The sequence below is a fragment of the Solanum dulcamara genome, chromosome 3 (genome assembly GCF_947179165.1).
Source record: "Solanum dulcamara chromosome 3, daSolDulc1.2, whole genome shotgun sequence".
In the NCBI taxonomy this organism is placed as follows: Eukaryota; Viridiplantae; Streptophyta; class Magnoliopsida; order Solanales; family Solanaceae; genus Solanum; species Solanum dulcamara.
The window spans coordinates 76,149,429-76,168,437 of NC_077239.1; the positions used below are offsets into that span (position 1 = coordinate 76,149,429).

Here is a 19,009-nt window from a genome sequence, read left to right on the forward strand (position 1 = left end):
TACATGCCCGAACATCACCTTGTCTTGTATAACTTTATTTCTAATCCAATCTCTTGTAGTATGCTAACACATTCATCTAAGCCTCATACAACTATGTAGTCTAACCTCAAGCAGAATTGTAGTAACATACATTATGAAGTAGTTAAGGTCTCTCACGTTCAAAAGATGAAAGTTGCCGAGATGAGAATACTGAGGTGGATGTGTGGGCATACTAGGAGAGACAGGATTAGAAATGAGGCTATTCGGGATAAGGTAGGAGTGGCCTTGGTGGAAGACAAGATGCGGAAAATGCGACTGAGATGATTTGGGCATGTGAAGAGGAGAGACACAGATGTCCTAGTGCGGAGGTGTGAGAGGTTGGCCATGGATGGTTTCAGAAGAGGTAGGGGTAGGCCGAAGAAATATTGGAGAGAAGTGATTAGACAGGACATGGCGCAGTTACAGCTTATCGAGGACATAACCTTAGATAGAGGGTGTGGAGGACCCACATTAGGGTAGAAGGCTAGTACATAGTCTCGTTATTCTTCCTTATTAGTAGGCGTATTAGCGCACTATAATTTCTTGTTCCCTGATTTCTGTTATTATCTATTACTTTCTATACTTTGATTACTTTATTTTTTTTGTATCGCTTTCATTATTTGCTTTCCCATATCTCTTTGAACTTCTTAGCCTTATCTGACCTCTTTTTATGCTTTTATTGAGCTGAGGGTCTTTCGGAAACAACCGTCCTACCTTGGTAGGAGTAAGGTCTGCGTACGCTTTACCCTCCCCAGACACCACGTTGTGGGTCACTGGGTTGTTGTTGTAATATACATTATGAAGTAGTTGCATAACTTACACTCATGGTTACACCCAAATGAAAACTTTGAATTGAGGAGAACTTTTTATATTCAGATAATGTTCCTTTCCTTGTCTAGTATCTATTTGTCACAAAATTTAGGTCACGCTCAGAACAGAAGATTACGCCACTCGCTATCAATCAAAACATCATTGGCAGGGCTAATGAAAAAAAAATGCAACTAAAAATAGTTTGATAAAATGTAAGTTTATCAAGAAGAGTAGATCTTATGGAGCATACTGCAACAGAAGGTAATATATTACATTGGCCTCTTTTGTTATGTATATCAAGAACCATGATACAATTCTTTTGTTCTCTTTTATATAATGGTTGTGTCCGAGCCAACTTGTATACACCTTGACTATTACACCGTGTGCCTGTGACTTTCCACCCCATGTTACAATCCTTCTTCTGCTTTGTTTAGATCATCTAAGATCTCTGACTTTAACTCTTCTGGAAGTGCAGCAGATGGGCCTGCCTTTGAATAAAAACTGGCCAAAGATCTAATAGCTTTCTCTAGCATAACATATGACTCCTGCAAGTTGAGCACTATGTCAAAACAAAGACCAGATGAAACAAACTCGGGAAGACATGGAGAAAAACGCACTAAACTATAACTCTTGTTTTGCATGCTAGTGCAGATTGATGCACAAATGCATGTCAACAATTCTACATCATCCAGGTATAGACAAGCGTGATCATCACAGGACTCGAGGAAGAAGCCCCGTCTAACTCCTGCCAGCAACCTTGGTAGAAGGGGGCAAGTGTTCTTTCGAATGACTGGCTTAGGTCCAGGAAAGGAAGGGATTTATACTAATTGATCAGGTTATATCACAAGATCTCTAAAAGTTCTTTCAGACAGTTGATTTGTACAAACTCTGAAGCCATAACAAGCAACAGTAATTGCTGCAGAGGTGCATCAGCAAGTTTGCTTCTTCCGTCTTCTTTTCTGCAATCTGTGCTCTAGCAGCGCAAAACTCAAATGCATTATTGGACTGGTAGAGTCTGCTTATCGTACAACTTGAATTTTTTATGGTGCCACAAACATATGACTCTAAAATGAGGAAACGGCACAGCTATTCTAGCCCTCCTATCCAAATAAGTCTAAGAACCATTTAACAAACAACATAATTTAAAAATTGTATAGGTAGATGTTCGAGAAGAAATAACCTCATTCATACTGACAGTAGACAACTAGAGGTAACTGCATATAAGGACTGGGCACCTAAAAGGCGCTGAGAAACCAGAAATAATCTTTGAAATGTCATCTAATTATAATAACAACCTGAGAAGTCGAGGATCAATATAATTGAAATTTGAAGTCAGTAGGTCATGTTTGCGTCCTTCTTAGTCAATTATGTTTCAAATTTGCTAAACATTTTTGGAACAACGAATCCACTGCATTGTGCAAGTACTGAACTTTTCAGTGAGCTACAGTGCAATAACATCCACTTTTTGTTTGTTGAAATAGGATTACCTCATTGACTACTAACTTTTGTCCTCTCCATCCACCCAAGTATCCCCTGATGGATTCCTTTGCTGCATCAGCTGTTCGTCTGAACTTAGACATGTCGTTTGGGTCTTCCTTTAATGATTCGCGCAATGTCTTCACCACCTCTCTTACAGAGTTCAAGTAAGCCTTTGGTAAGACTTTTCCTGACTTTGTTGTCTCGTTTGGATCAAACAAGGACTTAATAGCCCCAACCACACTTTCATCCTTGTCTTGAATCTCTTGATCCTCTGCCCAAGCTGGTAGCACCGTTAAGCTGCAGTTGTATGTTAAAAGCGAAACCAAAGGACTGGCAAAACCTACTGCAAGAAGCTGGCGACGAGTTGCTTCTCCTTTAGATGATAAGATACCAGAACTCCATGATTGTAGTTTGTCTGTTATGTTAAAAAGAATCGCAATTAGGAAAAGAAAACTCTCCCAAATCAGGAACAATTCAATCACGATACTGTGTGGATAATTTAGTATGTCAAGGACACAATACAACATAAGAAAAAGAAGAAAAAAGATCAGACTGGACATTGAAACAGCCTCGTGATGATTGAAATCGGAGGGACAATAAAAATGAAGCCGAGAGGCAATTAGGTCTTCTCCATTGGACATAAGAATAAGGAAGGAGGACAGATCCCCTGGTTAGCTCTGACTTTTGACTTTCAAGCTGTAGGCAATAACATAGTTAATATTTTTGAACAGTCCGGTCACTTCATAAAGCATTTTCTCACAACATTTGTATCAAGGTGATCTATATAAAGCTTCTCAGCATGTTCACATAACAGAAGTCCTAGTAATCGTATCAAAGTTTTATTCCTTCGTTTTTGTTATCCTATATCTATCAAAGTCAACTTGTTTCTCCAGTGCCTCACTCCTAAAACAATCATAGTCAGCCAATTGTAGGATAACAACAATTGAACTGTTGCAGTCCAAGAGAATGTGTGTCTACAACAACTATGTCTACGGCTATATGAATCTTCACTATCCATGTAACTTGATATAAGCCCATCTCTGTTCACATTATAAAAACTTAGTCTCTTTAACACAACAAGAAGAAAGTGTTGTGCATCGTGGTGATAAATTATACTCCTTCCATTTCAATTTGTTTGTTTGGTTTTGACTTGGCAGGGAGTTTAAGAAAGTAAAAAAAAAACTTCTAAATCTTGTGGTATTAAATTAAAGACATGTAGAATGTATCAAAATGTTATTTAATCTTCTGGTCTTAAACATGCCATCATGTGTGAAAGTTGGAATCAAAGCGTTGCCGAAGAAAAAAAAGGAAAGAGACATTCTTTTTAAACTGACTACAAAGGAAAATAAGACAAAACAAATTAAAACTGAGGAAGTAGTACAATATTGATGGCCATAAACTAACCAGACCAGAGACTGAGAATATACAAATGGGATCCTAGGTATGTAGTCACAAGTAAGACATGCATTACATAAAAAGAGAAGTCGACGCTTATATTGCTTAACTAACAATCAGATGGACAGCATTTTGGGTGTTGCAGGAGGGCGGGGCGGGGGGGGGGGGGGAGGGGGTTGTTGCTGTTGAACAGAGAGAACTGGAACTTCAAACATGAAAATCTTACATTCATCAGAGCCTTGAATCTTCTGACTAGAGCAGGAAATGGCAGATGGACATACATTCATTGGAATGAAGAAAGCCATCCTAACTCAAGCTACCCCATACACATCAGAAGAAACCTTCACAAAATAAGAAACAAATTAAGAATCAGTAGCTAATTACCTCATCAACAAGAAAGAATCAAGAACATATAAATGATACTTTCACAATATAATTCTTTCTTCTTAAACATAGAAAAGAGGAATTGGGATAGACCCAAAAGTCATAAAGGAGCTTTCTTTGGGTAAACTAGTTCCAAGAAAGCAAAAATATAGAATACCCACCAAAGAATAGGCACACAGAACACTCAAGAAGCTAAAAGACTTCAACTTGGGTGGAGAAAAGAAAATCTGTAGATGAAAATTGACAGAGAAGAAGAGTAGAAGTGGCAATAGTATGAGATAGCTTTCTGTTTGGTTCACAGGTTGAAGGGACAAAATTGTAGCCAAGTTACAATAAGCACCCTCGTATTACTTTTAAGTTGCACTTTGGTACCTTCGATAGCTTAAAAACATTTATCTAATTACATATTGATAGGAGTAATAAATACTATTAAGTGATAATAAATGGTGAATAAAAAATTAATTATATTAAGTTAGATTATATTGATCTGCGAGGTATATAACCACTATTGTCGGTCGTTATCATGTTTATCACCTCTATCATTATAAAATATAATTATATTCATCGTCACTATTATTGTCGTAGTCACCACTATCACTCACTACTATTATTGCGGTGAATCCCTACTTCCAATCACCTCCACCATTATAACTAACAACATCGCCATTTATTACCAACACATCGTCAATCACAACACATTTTTCAACCAACACCAACTACTAATCTCAACCAATTTCACTAATACTGTCAACCGCCATCATTACGAGGTATTCATTCAGATTCAAACATCTTGATTTTAATGAAAATATATAAGGCCTAGGTATGTGTTTGACGATATGATTTGGGATTCAAATTTGAAAGTTTGATTTGAAATCAACATTTGTTTATCAAATGTGAATAAAACCTCAACTTCAATTTTAAATTTGGAATTGCATTTCAAATTTTAAGTTATGATGTCAGTTTTCTAAAATGTAAAATTTGACTTATACATTTATATTTTGTAAAAATAGATTCATTATTTAAAATTTACAAAAAATAAATTAAAAAATGCTCGACATTATTAATAGATTATATACTATTTATTCCACTATTTTTCTTCTTTGAATCAGTTGATCTTTTGTAAAATTATGTATATTTAAAAGAGATATCTCAAAAAAAAAAATCCTCAATTGCAAGAGTTAGTAGTTATGTGCTTCTAGCTCTCTTTGATAGTAATAATGCGATGACAAACATCTATTTATAAAAAGAAGATAAAAATATATAATTTATTAATGCAGCATTTTAAAATATTTTGATATTTTTATTTATAAATTATAATTTGCGGATTGAGAAATTTTTGAGTCTGACTGAATAAGTGAAAATTGACACACAAAAGCGATAGGTCGAATATGAGTCATCGAAAGCAGCGATGGAGAGACTTGGGAAGCAGTATTATCCATGAAAAGTTCAATGTGTTATCATTGCTAACCGGTGTTGTGACTAGAGAGAGCCCATCTAGCTTCGGAAATGTAACTGTCCGTAAAAATTGAACTGATTAATAAATTGAATTAAAAAAAATGTTATTGATTTATTGTTATTGAGTTATTGTTATTGAGTTATTGGTTAATAGCTATTTAATGGTTTTATAAAAAATAATTATTAGATTATCGATTCGGTATTAATTTATTATATTAGGTAAATCGATAATTCATTAAGAATATAATAATGTACTAATTTAATTTTTAATTTTTTTTACTCATACACAAATATCAAACAAAAATTATTAATATAAATTTATAATCAGTTAATTACTATATAATATACTATTTAGTATTTAGTATTTTAGTATTTATCCTTTAGGCTTTGCCATTTTAGGTTCACCGCAAGGGTTTGCAAGTTGCTATGACAGCAGCTCCAAGATTCGTATATTTATTTTAAAAGTTTTTCTTATTGGTTAAACCGATAAACCAAATACTGATAATAAATATCTTATTATTTCGTTATCGATTTAACGTATTTAAAAATTGAAAATCGATAAATCAAATCGATAATACTTAAAATCGAATCGAATCGACCGATAAACACTCCTAGCAACGTCGAATGCAAGACACAAATCGAATTGGAGCTGTTTGAACAATCAATTATTACACCAAGATTTTGAGATCATTGCCAGTAATTACTCAACAATAATAATAAATAAATAATAAACTTTATAAAGGTATGTTTATGGATCTTGTTTTTTTGATAGTTAGCTATAAATACAGTTTTGATTTCTTAGTAGAAGACATCTAAATTTCATTCTTTCGCAAGCATTATACTGTAAGTTTTAAATACATAAAATTGCTAAGTTGAAACATTTAAAAGGCCTTTTAAGTCACCGTTTGTAGTAACATCACCGATCAAATTCTTCGGAGCTCAAGATAAAACTACTTTTTGTCTTAATTTACACGGTTCTAGTTCATTATTGTTATAAAATAAATTAACTTAACAAAATAAAAATAGAGAGTAAGAAAAAATAAAAAAAAGCAGATAAATTTTTTGTATATATATTTACATTTGCAGTGGGCAAATGAAGAAAGCAACAAATTGATACAATTACATAATAGAAAAAAAAGGAAAAACGTAGAAGCGGAAAAGGCAACATCCAATTACATAATAATTATCTAATTTTATAAGTTACCTTATCATAATCTCACTATCTGATCAATTCAATTTATATGTCTTTAAACCATATATATAAATTTAACTGTATCATTTTCAAGAAAAATGGAAAAGTCTTAATAATTTTTATACTTATGAAAAAAAATTAAGATTTTCAAATTACATGTTCAATCAAAATTTTAACTTTAAAAATAAACTTGATTTCAATAAATGAAGACCCTAAAAAGCATCTGTACCTTCTTTCCCTGCACCTTGAATCTTGTTTTCTCCTGCTACTTATAACTGTGATGATCCCTCTCAACTCTTCCCAATACTAGGTTTCCACATCAAATTATTACCCCAAGAGGATGGCAGGAGGTAACCCTCCAAAACCCTCCTCCAATAAGCCAGATCCTTCTTCCGCCTCCGCTTCACACCGTAAATCCCGATGGGAATCCACCACCGGAAAAAAACCTTCTTCCGATTCCAAAACCACCGCCTCCACCGCCGTCGCCGTCGCCTCCGCCTCCGGATCGGGCGATCCCAAATCGAAGCCCTCTCCAAAACCCACAAACCCCAATCACCCTACGACTCCAAATCCGAAACCCATTAACAATCCATCACCAAAACCCGACCCGAATGCTCACTTTGGCTTACCCCCTTTCCCTTTCCGTGACCCACCTCCACCCCCTTTATACGGGTTTCACATGCTTGAACGTAGAACCATAGTTCTTGCTGATGGTTCTGTACGCTCTTACTTCGCATTACCCCATGATTATCAAGATTTTCCAGCTTTTCCCCGGCCGGAGTTTCGTGGGCCGCCGGGGTTAGGATTTGAGAGGCAGTTTCTGGATGATGGGTTTATGAGGAATAGGAATCCGGATCATTGGAATCCCATAGGGCTAGAGGGGGGACGTGTTGGTGATAATTCAATAAAGAGGAAGTTTGGTGACGAGGGAAAAGATGGGCTTGAGAGGTTAAGGCAACAGGTGTTGGAACACGGAAATGCAGGGGCGGCTCCACCCGGGTCGAGTAGTTTGTATATGGGTAGAGGAGGAGAAGAAATGAATAGGCCTGCAAAATATATGAGAAGTGGAGGTTTTGAAGGGAGTGCGAGTAGGACTAAGCACAATGAGGTGGATCAAAGTGCATTGAAGAAGTCATTTTTGCTTATGGTGAAGTTAATTTATGATAATGCTAGTCTCAAAAGGAGTTATTTGGCTGATGGAAAGCAGGGGCGTTTGCAGTGTCTTGCTTGTAACAGGTGTGGGAATATACTAGGGTTATATTGCATTTCTAGTGTTTCTAGATTGTTGATGTGTAGATTGAATGCTTGTTTTTGTTGGTTCAGTTTTGAGATAGGACTGTCTTTGGATAGGTAGTAAATTGACCTTCAGTTCAGCTTTTCTTCAGTAGATGCCACTTTTCATGCACATATAAAAGCATCTACTAAAGAAAAGTTATTCTATGCTTTTGGGGCCACACCTGCATCTGTCTTAAATCTACTCATCAAGTGCTTTTCCCTAGATGCCCAAGCTAATTGGTTATTTGTTTAGTCCTCTAAGCTCTTGAATTAAAACTTTTTATTCAATATAGAGCTGCGGATGTCAGTAGTGTGTATTTCAGGTTTTGGTTTTCCGATTAATCTCTGTTAAATTTGGACTATTGTAGTAGAAGGTATTGTAGGTAGGGATTAAGGGCCTTTGGCAGCTAGATAAAGAACTATCTAGCTCCAAGTTAATTGGAGAAAGTGTTTGATTCTTATAGAGCAGTGATATAACTAACTTTAGTTGTTAGAGATGCTGATTTAAGGTGCTGCCATGGTTGAGCTTGTGTCTTGACTTGTCAACAAATAACTAGGAAGCTTCAATTTAGAATAAGAACGACTCTGCTTTGCATTGTAAATCAATCTTTGTTGGTTAACTCGTTACCTGCGGCACTTTGAGTTCTGGTCAAAATTTTTCTTGGGGCAAAGATTGGATGGCTTGTTTTCTGGTCTGCTTTAATTTTAGATTCTTTTGATAGGCTTTTGAATTTAGTTTTGTCGTTTCCTTTGAATGTTGGAAAATGTGCTAGATCCCTCTCTCTCACACATGCTCTCTCTCTCTCTCTCTCTCTCTCTCTCTCACGCGCGCGCGTCAATCTTCATCTCCTTGAAGGCGTTATTGCAATATCACTAAAAATAGATATGTGGTGGTATGTTATGTTTTAGAAGGTCATTTGTTTTACCTCTAGTATATACTAAATGTTGTTTCCCAATTAGTATTGGATTGAGATGTTGTTGTTGGTCCATGATTTATTTGTGAAGGTATCATTGTGAGTCATTGTCTCTTGTTTTTGAGATAGCATTCTTGAAGCCATATTGTTTGCTAGCTAAGCTACCTTTATTACTAATCCTATCTAATTCTCAAGCTAATGATAGTGTATCTAGTTCCATGGTAAGTTTGCCCCATAGCGACCTATGTTACTAAAAAGTGATTGCTCCATGCCGGTGAAGCGGAGTTAGGGCCTATTCCTTCTGATGTACGAAGCAATGCAATATAGAGAAGCACGTGCTTAGGATGCAAATCAATACAAGGGAGAAATGAAATCTTTTTATTATTTTATTGGATCTCAAGAGATGAAAATAAAAAGAGTAAAAGGTAGGAAAAGATTTGGCCGTTTGTTATATGATTTCTAGGACTCCTCCCTAGTTCGTTTCAATTGAGGTACAATTTTGTCATTTGCTTATTCTCTAGTTTGCAAATACTTTTGGTTGGGTGCATTTCTTGCATTATTGACTATGCAATTCATGCTTCTTCTTGTTTGAATGTGAGAATTGGAAGGCACAAAGTTTCCTACTAACTTAATTGGACTTGTCTAGAACCATGAGATAGTTCCGCAATAGGGTGAAAACTTTTCTTTTGTTTGTGGCCTCTATTAAAGGAGTTATTTTTTCCTTCTAACTTGAAGGTATTCTTAAATGTGTACACTAATAGGTTCAACATCAAATGCCAATAGTATGAGAGATATGACTTTTTTTGAATCCCCTATAACATGTGACTTCACGTACCTTTTTACTTTAGCTAATAAAATTTGTCTAAATAACCCAGGCAACTTGTTGCCTACGTTGCTTACTTTTTTTGTTGTTTCTTTTAAAGTTTTTTCCCCATTTTGGCTGTGTGAGAATATTTATTGAGAGAGGATGGAGTGTATGGGGTCCGGGGAGGGTGCTACCTATTTAAATCAAGCGTAGAGTGCATTATGCAGTAAAAACACCTTCGTTCTGTAACCTTTCATGCATCTCCTTGATGTCTTTCTAATACAACTTCTTATTTCATAAGAAGAAAACACCTGATTTCTTGAGGTGGGATGAAAACAGTTGGGGACCAGAGTTCAAATCCCAACACAGGCAACCAAATGTCAGGTGATTTCTTTCTATTTTTTCCCAAGACTTCACGGACAAAGTTACCTTGTACTTGTGCTAGTGGGAGTAGCCGGGTATGCTCTGAAATCCCCCGAAAATTCTTAACAAATAGTCAAACCAATCAATTACCCACCTAGTATTGTGACGTAATACCACTGTACTTTCTCTGTCTGGCTATCATAATTTATTTTCCACTTCTATTCTATTCACGTGTTCCACTTTGCCTCTTTTTTTGCTTCCATTTTTTTTAAAACATTGGTAATACAGTATTCCTCAGCATTAAGGATATGCAGGTGACCTCCCAAAATTAGTACACAGAAAGACTAATGACAAGGATCCTAGAATATCCACTAGATGCTCTACCTCCTCTATACAATCCTGTACACCAAAAATACAAATATGCAATACAATTTTCTTTAACTTTCTGTATGGAGTTTGATTTGTTCTCATAGCATCTTTCATTTCTTTCCTTCCATATTGACCACCATATGCAAGCTGGAATCATTCTCCACCGCTTCTTTTGGCTTTTGCTTTCTCCTCTCCTGGTCCAACAACTCAGCATGTCAGCAGTATGCTCTGGCATTGTCTATTCACTCACTGTACTTTACTTCTCTTTTTGACTGTGGGAATACACGTTCCGATTTCTTTGAATCTCTATTTGAATCTCTATCTCCACGAGGTAGGGGTAAGGACTGCATACACTGTACTCTCCCCAGACCCTGTTTGTGGGATTTCACTAGGTATGTTGTCTTTTCCTATGTTGCTCGGACTCTTCAACAATGGTAATGGGTGCATGTCGGATTCTCCAAAAGTAGTGTATTTTTGGAGAATCCGACATGGGTGCGGCATCGAAAGTGAAGAGTCCGCGCAACTTAAGTCTTGCCAAACCTAACTTGTCTTATCTTTCTATGAGATGAACATGGACCCAACTCTTCATTCATGCTCTCTTAAAAAAATTCAAATTCCCTTTCCAGAGTTTGAAGTTGAACTGCCTTATAACCCTTTATTTTTGGTGTAACATGTCCTCCCAAAAGAGGCGGAGGCTATTACTCACTTTTTATATAGTTTAGGAGGGGTATAGATGATAGTTCTTTTGACTTTGCTTACTGTATACTCCTGATGTTACATCACTACTGAAATACACCTTTGGTGTATTGCTGTCTATAAAATGTAAACTTTATCAACAAAAAAAAATCAAATTGTTTGTTGTCTAATTAGGAGGTACATTTTCCTAGATTGATCTTAGCCGTTCGGAAATGATTTCTAGTTGTCGTCTAAGCTATTTCTTGCTCTCGTTGCTTATTCTGAGTTCTCATTCTTAATCCCTCTTCAAATTCAATAGCGACTCACATATTTATTTCCTTGTTCTGATAGTCTTTTTGCTTTACTGATTTGCTGTGAGTAGATTATATACTTTATATTTCGTGTAAGATTTTTCCTTGTTCTATTTGCACCTCTAATACTGATTTCTTCAAAATGATCTATGCTCGGTATGTAAATTAAGTGTTGGAATAAATCGATCAAATGTAGGACTAAGTTAACTTAGAATTTTGTAGGTTTTAGTGGAGAATATAGGATTGTATCAGGGAGCAAACACAATATAGGGTTTATAGGGGTGTTATACTACACATATTGTAACAAGTAGTCTCTATATCTCATGTTTAGTTCATAGGATCCAAGTGCATTGGTCGAGGTTGGAATCTGTTCTAATGCACAAGAATAATAGTTGTTTAGTGGAAAAATAACCCAAAAGAAGACTAATATAATGAGTAGAGGTGGGGAGTAGTTGGTGGTTCAGGTGACATAGCTCAGAGATCGTGAAAGGATGTTGAGTGTACAGGAAAGGGTTGTTTGAGTTTCTTATTTTAATTCTGAATTGACAGAGGTTAACAATAATAGAAGTAACAACAATAATATTTTCTCAACATTCAAAATTTGTTCTAGAAATGTAAGTAAAATAAAGCATTGTAAGAGACCCACCCTATTAGTTACGAGTATCTGTTGAGGCCTCATTTGTTTATTGTTTTCATCTTCTATCATTGTCCCAGTTTACGTATTTTACTTAGACCTATGATTGCTTTAAAAAGTACAATACTAGTGGTATAGTCACAGATATACGAAGCAAGGGAGGCATGATCCATATACACGTTTCGGGAGAGAGAGAAGGGAGGGAGAGCCTTTCATATTTGATAGACAGTTATAGCTTAGTTGCTGCATGTGTAATGTAATTCATTAGTTTCTCGAGATTAGCTTTTAGCTATACGGAGCCTTATTGTGTTGATTCTTTCTTCTTTGTGGTGAGGCATTTTAAGCCTCGGAAGCTACTCCGTCATTGAAGCCTTGGAAACAGCCTCTGGCAGAAATGCAAGGCAAGGCTGCGTACAATAGACCCTTGTGGTCAGGCCCTTCCCCGGACCCCGCGCATAGCGGGAGCTTTAGTGCACCGGGCTGCCCTTTTTTTTTTAAGCTACTCCGTCATTGATTGGTTACCTGAGCTATAACTCTTCCCTGCTTGTCCTGTGTGACGATCACCATGAAACTCTTACAGATTTTTTTTCTGAAGAGCTTTATTCTATCCATGAATTAGATGGTTGATCACATTAGTTTGTGATGAGTTGAGTTGCCTTTTTGGTTCCCGAAGGTAGAACATGAAGCAAAGATTCTAGCACCTTACCTGCTTAAATGCTTGACTAGTGGTCCTTTATGCAATAATACAACTGCGTTTGACTGAAGTTTTTCTTTCTCATGTTTTAGATGTATGTGGATTGACAATCATGATTTGACTATTTAACATATGGAAATTTAGTCATTTGTTTTCTTTATAATGGGTGTGATGCAAGTATCAACTAAATAACTTGAAGGCAGTCAACCTTCGTAGAATCCCACCAATGTGTTCATATTTTGTAGGCACAACTCTTTCAGAGTTTTCATTATTTGAATAGGTTTCTTTCATAGATTACTAGGCCGTAGAAAAGCTTTTCTCTGTACCTTGTTCTGAACTTTGTCAAGAATTCTAATTTTATCTCATTGTGAACAAAAAAAGTTCTTGTTGGTGAAGGAGTAGCTTCTACTTTCACAATGTTGTGTTATCTCTATGTGGCTGAACCACATTTTTTTTGGGGGGGGGGGGGGTAAAGCTGGCTGAACCAGCTTGTTGCGTTCCAAGGAAGATGAAAATGGTAGGTTATTGTGTGGATAATTGGAGCATTTTTTAGTACATTTACCACTTTTTAGTGTGGCCACTCTTTTAAGTTTCAACAGGTCAATGCGTGCAACCAAATCATGGACTTCTTGTTTATGAATTTTTGTTGTGTAATTGCTGAACTTCTCCATTATCTTGGTTGTGGTTGGCTTTTTCCATTTGGTGGTCCACCTGGAAGGGAAGTAACTCTAGATATTTTGAGAGCAAAAAAAGAATCTGTTAGATAGTCCAATAGAAATGTATTTCTACACCTCCTTTTTAGTGCAATTTGGCTTCGTTTGATGATGTTGAAGCCATGATTGAATCTTTGAGCACTTTACACAACTTGTACTGATGCTAATTGCACTATCTTCAGCACTCACTGCTAGTAATTAGTATATTTACCCTTTTACAGTAAAAATATAGTATGACAAAGGCTGTTTGTAGAAAACTAGTGAAGGAGAAAAATCAAATAGTCATTGTCCTATTAATTTCTTCAGCTGTGGTTTTCTCCCCATCTTGGTATAGGACAGAAAAAGTAGTTAACACTCATGGTTCGTAATGTAGTTCATAGTAAGTTTGCAATAGGTGGTATGTGTATGATGGTAGTTTGTACGGCATGTTCTTTAATCCTATCGCACCGTGGAGAAAATCTCACTGTTCCATTCAAATGAGACTGACTTGTTTGACTTCCCTTTTCCATCTGTAAAGAAATTTTTTTCCCTTCGAAGTAGGTGTAAAGACAATTTGTTAATTGGTGGCAATTTACGTCTCATGTTTGGGTGAGTTTTAGCTGTGATGTGCGACCTGTCAAAAACTCAAAAATAGTGTCATTGCACCTTGTTGAGTTTCACACCTTGAAATAATACTGCCCAACTTCCCTTTTATTGCTCAATGCTTTTGCTTTTGCTTACACTTAAGTTTATCTTAACTTGGAATTTTGAGGAATAACTCTGAAGCACTTCGTAACTTTGACATGAAAACAACACAGGACTTCAAAAGATTGTCCTGATATGCACTCTCTCATTATGCACGCCTACAACTCGGATAGTGCTGATTCACTTGTGGAACATTTGGCCTTTCACAAAGCATTATGTGTTCTGATGGGATGGAACTATTTGACACCTCCTGATCACTCAAAGTCATATCAGATGTTATCTGTTGATGAAGCAACTGTAAACCGAGATGATCTAATTTTGTGGCCGCCTTTGGTTATAATCCATAACACTATCACAGGAAAACGTGATGATGGGCGCATGGAGGGTTTGGGAAACAAGGCAATGGATAGTTACCTTAAAGGTAAGCCATCCATCTCTGTTTCTTATCATTTCCATCGTTTCATCAAGGGAATTTTCCTGCTTTCTGCGCTTATCTGTTTGCAGGCGTATAACAGTCATAGCTACTTGCCACATTTAAAAGATCTCCACCCAATATCTATGGTCCTTTTTCAGAACTACTTGCTTAATTTGTCTGATCCATTTGATTAATTTACAATGCCCTTTTTGCTGATGGTCTGTGTTTCGGCATTGTCAGTGGTCACTTAATCACCACTGTCTTGCACACTAGCGGTCTCTGGCGATTTATTAGTCTACTTTCAAGTGTGCTCTTTGTTAGTGTTCTGCGAGGGGTACCTCTTAGACCAAGAATCATAGGATCTGAGGCAGTTTAGAATCTTAAATCTGTTAATCACGTCTTGCAGTAGACTGTAAAAGCAAACTTGGTGGCTTGTACAATTAGTTTACCGGAGCTTACACCTAAATTTTATGTGTTTTTGTTGATTGGATGATTGTTAAAGAAATTGACAAGAAAGGCCTCACAGAGGAGGGAGAGAACATCCTATCATGTTTAGGGTGTTAAATCACATCTGAAAATTGATATTAGAGATGGTACTTGTAATGGCATTGCAGCTAACTTATTTTATGAAAAAGCGCTCTAAAAGCTTGTCAGGTTTTTTCTTTTTGCGGTAGAAGTTCAAATGTAAATGAAATAGATTCCCTCGTAGGTTTCCTTAGTTCCTTACATTTACAGAGGGACACTGAGTTTTTGCATTGTAAATACTCCAGCACCTTCGTGGGCTGCCCTTCAGACGAGATGAATCATCTACTTGTCAAAACATTCTATAGTTGCTACTATCTGGAATGAAATCATAGTCAACTTCTTATTTTAGAAAAGCCCCTTGGCTCTTCTTAAAATTTCCATAATATAAGAACTCTGTTACCTTTGGAGAAAAAATGAATTTGGCGGATTGCATGCCAATTGTAGTGCTAACTAGTAGCAGAAGCAGCAAAAAGCGTTGTTTATAGGCAGATATGCTCATGCACTTTGATGACAAAGAATGTATATCTTCAGTCATGTCACTATACTGGATCTTTAGTCAGCAACCAATGCATTTTTCAAAGAATAATGTGGATTGCATGGGATCCAGCGCAGCCTGCCATTTGTGTTGCTAACTTGTATTCAGAGCATGAAATGCATTCTCTTAGACTAATTCTATTCTTCATACATTTTTGCGTAACCATATCTGTTCTTCATGCATCACAATGACCAAAGGCTGAAATCTTTGCCAATGATTGGTATAGTGAATCTGTAGTGTGACTTCAGTCATGGTTCTACTTTCAGTGAGATGTTTGGCGATTGCTATAATTGATATCTTCCCAGAAGTAGAACCTGTGGAATTCTTTGTGAGGAATTCGGTGATATGATTGTATTTTAATTGTTTGTTTCTACATGGTCATCATGTATGAGATTGCAACTTGATTTTTCTCATCTTCAAGAGCTTGGACCTCAGCTTCCTGAAGTTCTTCTATACATCTCTACTGTTGAAATGCATCTGGTTTGGGTTCAATAAACCTTCTTTTCAGCAGGGGTAGTATCTTTTCCTGGTCCATGCTAAACTTGGTTCTGGATACAGTGAGAGGTAGTTTTGTGCGCCCGTTCTAGTTTACTGATGTGTTTTTTTGGGTAATGTTAAAGAGACTTGATGGTTTTGCCATCAAATTCATGAAGAATATCACTGTACAGTTGGTTTAATGAGGAGCTGTTTGCATCTTGTTTCTATTGAGGAATCTTTATTCATAGAACTGGTGCAGTGCCTATTTTTTTGAGTTCCATAGACAATGATTAACTTGAGTTTGAATCCGTTTTCTGAAGATGCTTTAATGCGAATTCAGTTTGGCTTTTTGATGGTTCCCATTTCTTTGTGAGCTTGAGAATTTTGGTGTTCTAGGAGTTACATTATTATTGTTATTATTAATATTGTTGCTATTATTATTATCACCACCATACCACTTCTACTGGTCATCGAGTGTTGCTAACTATGGATTTTTCTGTTGGAGGATTCATGACATGAATGCCCTTGTCAATGGTTTCATTCTTGGGTTCATTATCAGCCCCTCTTCTTTCTTGTCCTTGCCTTTTTCACCTTTTTCTGAAATGAATAGCTGAGAGTATAACTTCAGATTGGAACTTCATGTTAAACATTTGTTATCATTAGTGTTTGTGTGTGGAACTGCGCTATAATGATTGTTGCTTTTAAGATTATATCTTTCTTGGCACCTCCTATGCTTCATTTTCCTATTTTTCTGTAGATAGTATATTGCCACCAATTTATGCATGTGGAACTGGTTATAAGGCACCAGTGTCATCCTTTCTCCAGGCTTGGTTTTACCTCTACGTCTGCATTTCTTGACGTTTCTGTACTGCAATTGCCAATTTCTCTTTCAGGTATTGGATTTCATGGTGGCAAGGCAAAGGCCTTGTATAGCAGAGACGGTCATCTAGGTGTTACCCTGGTTAAGTTTGCAAGTGACCAATCAGGTTTGATGGAAGCCATGCGGTTAGCTGAATATTTTGATAAAGATAACCGCGGGAGAAATGGTTGGGCTCGACTGCAGCCCTTGACTCTAGGCAAGGATGATGAGAACAATCCTGACCTTTGCAAGTTTGATCATAGGACTGGAGAGAAGAAGAGAGTCTTCTACGGTTACCTGGGTACTGTTAACGACTTAGAGAAGGTTGATTTCGACTTTCGAAAGAAGATTACCATTGCTAGCCGATTGGATTACAAGCCATCTGGTTAGAACCACTTCAATAGATTTGCCTTAAGATGTGCTTCAGTTGAGAATATTACATTTCCCTGCACTAGATATTGTGGTTTCAGTTACTTGTATTGCCCATAGGAATTGGTGGGCTGGGGTTCTCAGGGATAACAGTAGAACTAAGTTATAAATGCCATGCATGTCTTTTTTCTCCTCTTGTAGTGAAACATTTCTGGTGCAAGGTTAGCGGTTTTGAGGTCCAACAAGACTCACTGATGGTTCTTGTCCTTGTCCGTCCCACTTCCTCAGTTTGAGGCTGGGTGTACCATTTGGGTGTGGATAAGTTCATGGTTCAAAAAATCGACCTGAAAATTGGAAATTCATTATTGCCGGCTAAACTCCCAAGCACTAGTCACTAGATTGAAATCAGTAGTAGTAAGTTCTGATGCAGTTTAGACAAAAAGTATGGTGCTCCTCCTCAGGCTAAGCAGCAGCAGCATCTTGGTCTTTGCCTTTTGGTGGTTTTCTTTTACTGATAAGTTTAGATAAAATCTTTTTTTCCTCTTTATATGTGAAAAAGTTATTATTAGAAGATAAGCATGGTTTGAAGAGGCTCTTATACGGAACATCCCGAAGTAATATCAATTAATTGAAATTCCGAAGCCTAAATATCACCTCTAGCATCAATAGGGGTATTAGTTGGGGGCATTGTAACACAAACCTAGTAAGGCTCAGCCACAGGTATCTGAGCAATTCTTCCAATTACTTTTTACAGAATTCCTTGTATCAACAAGCGATTGCCCATTGATACAACATCAACATTATTCGACACAAGTATTACGAAATCTAGTGATGAACACTCGTTCAAGATATATATTTGCTGCTACCACTAAGATTGGCATTGATAGTAGTTGTTCCCTGGCTCACCCCCAAGGTTTTTCAGCGACTGTCGTGCCCTCCTACTCATCTGGGGCCTGACACTTGCTTTGATGGCTGGGTGGTTGTGCGTTTAAGTGTCATCCATTAATTGATTTGGCAGGTGAGTTGTTACACTCTTTATAGGATTTAGACTTTCATGACCACTGTCTTGCTATCTTAATCGACAGACACCTTTTGTGGGAGATTTGGGTTAGTACGCGCACCGTAACTTGGCTTTTTGGCTCATCCCGCGGTTATCACGAAAAGTTGATCCAATATTAAATATATAAAGCAAGTAGTATTTGCTTGAATTTTTTGTAAAATGTCATGTTACTAAGATTTGATGCCACTTTGAAGTTGTAAAACTTTCTTCTTTTCCTCCTTGGATTTTGTCTGGAGAGGGGAATATTTTTCATTCCAGTCAAAAGTAGGACTCAAGTGCCTTATCTCTCTCCAAACTTTAGTGGTCAAGAAGGAATCAATTCTCTGTTGGTATTTTTTGGCAGAGTTCTATTTATTTTGTTTATTTTTATTTTTCTAATGGTAAAATGAACTTGCGTATAGTGTTTCTCAAATCATTTGTGTAGAAATAAATATGAACACATAAATTAATAGTTGTATACATTATCTTGATTAAACTTTATACTTAAATTGATCTTGCATTTTATCTTTTTTCATTGGGAGTAGCTAAAGGATTCCTCATTAAAAAAAAAAAAAGGATTCCTCATCTATGTTGTCACGCAAGAAATAGCGAATAAGTAG

At 36.7% G+C, this 19,009-nt stretch overlaps 2 protein-coding genes across 2 annotated transcripts; one reads left to right on the forward strand and one right to left on the reverse strand.

Moving 5' to 3' along the window:
- Nucleotides 1–1,014: 1,014 nt before the first annotated feature.
- On the reverse strand, nt 1,015–4,371 carry LOC129883006 (photosystem II D1 precursor processing protein PSB27-H2, chloroplastic). Its single transcript, XM_055957543.1, has 4 exons — nt 4,248–4,371; nt 3,929–4,043; nt 2,316–2,722; nt 1,015–1,373 (listed from the first exon to the last, which is right to left on the reverse strand). Exons 2-4 carry the CDS (start codon nt 4,005–4,007, stop codon nt 1,236–1,238), a joined length of 624 nt encoding a protein of 207 aa, XP_055813518.1. The 5' UTR covers nt 4,008–4,043; nt 4,248–4,371; the 3' UTR covers nt 1,015–1,235.
- Nucleotides 4,372–6,936: 2,565 nt separating this feature from the next.
- On the forward strand, nt 6,937–18,744 carry LOC129883007 (uncharacterized). Its single transcript, XM_055957544.1, has 3 exons — nt 6,937–7,969; nt 14,284–14,591; nt 17,016–18,744. The coding sequence occupies exons 1-3, from the start codon at nt 7,074–7,076 to the stop codon at nt 17,369–17,371; spliced, it is 1,560 nt and encodes a 519-aa protein (XP_055813519.1). The 5' UTR covers nt 6,937–7,073; the 3' UTR covers nt 17,372–18,744.
- Nucleotides 18,745–19,009: the final 265 nt, after the last annotated feature.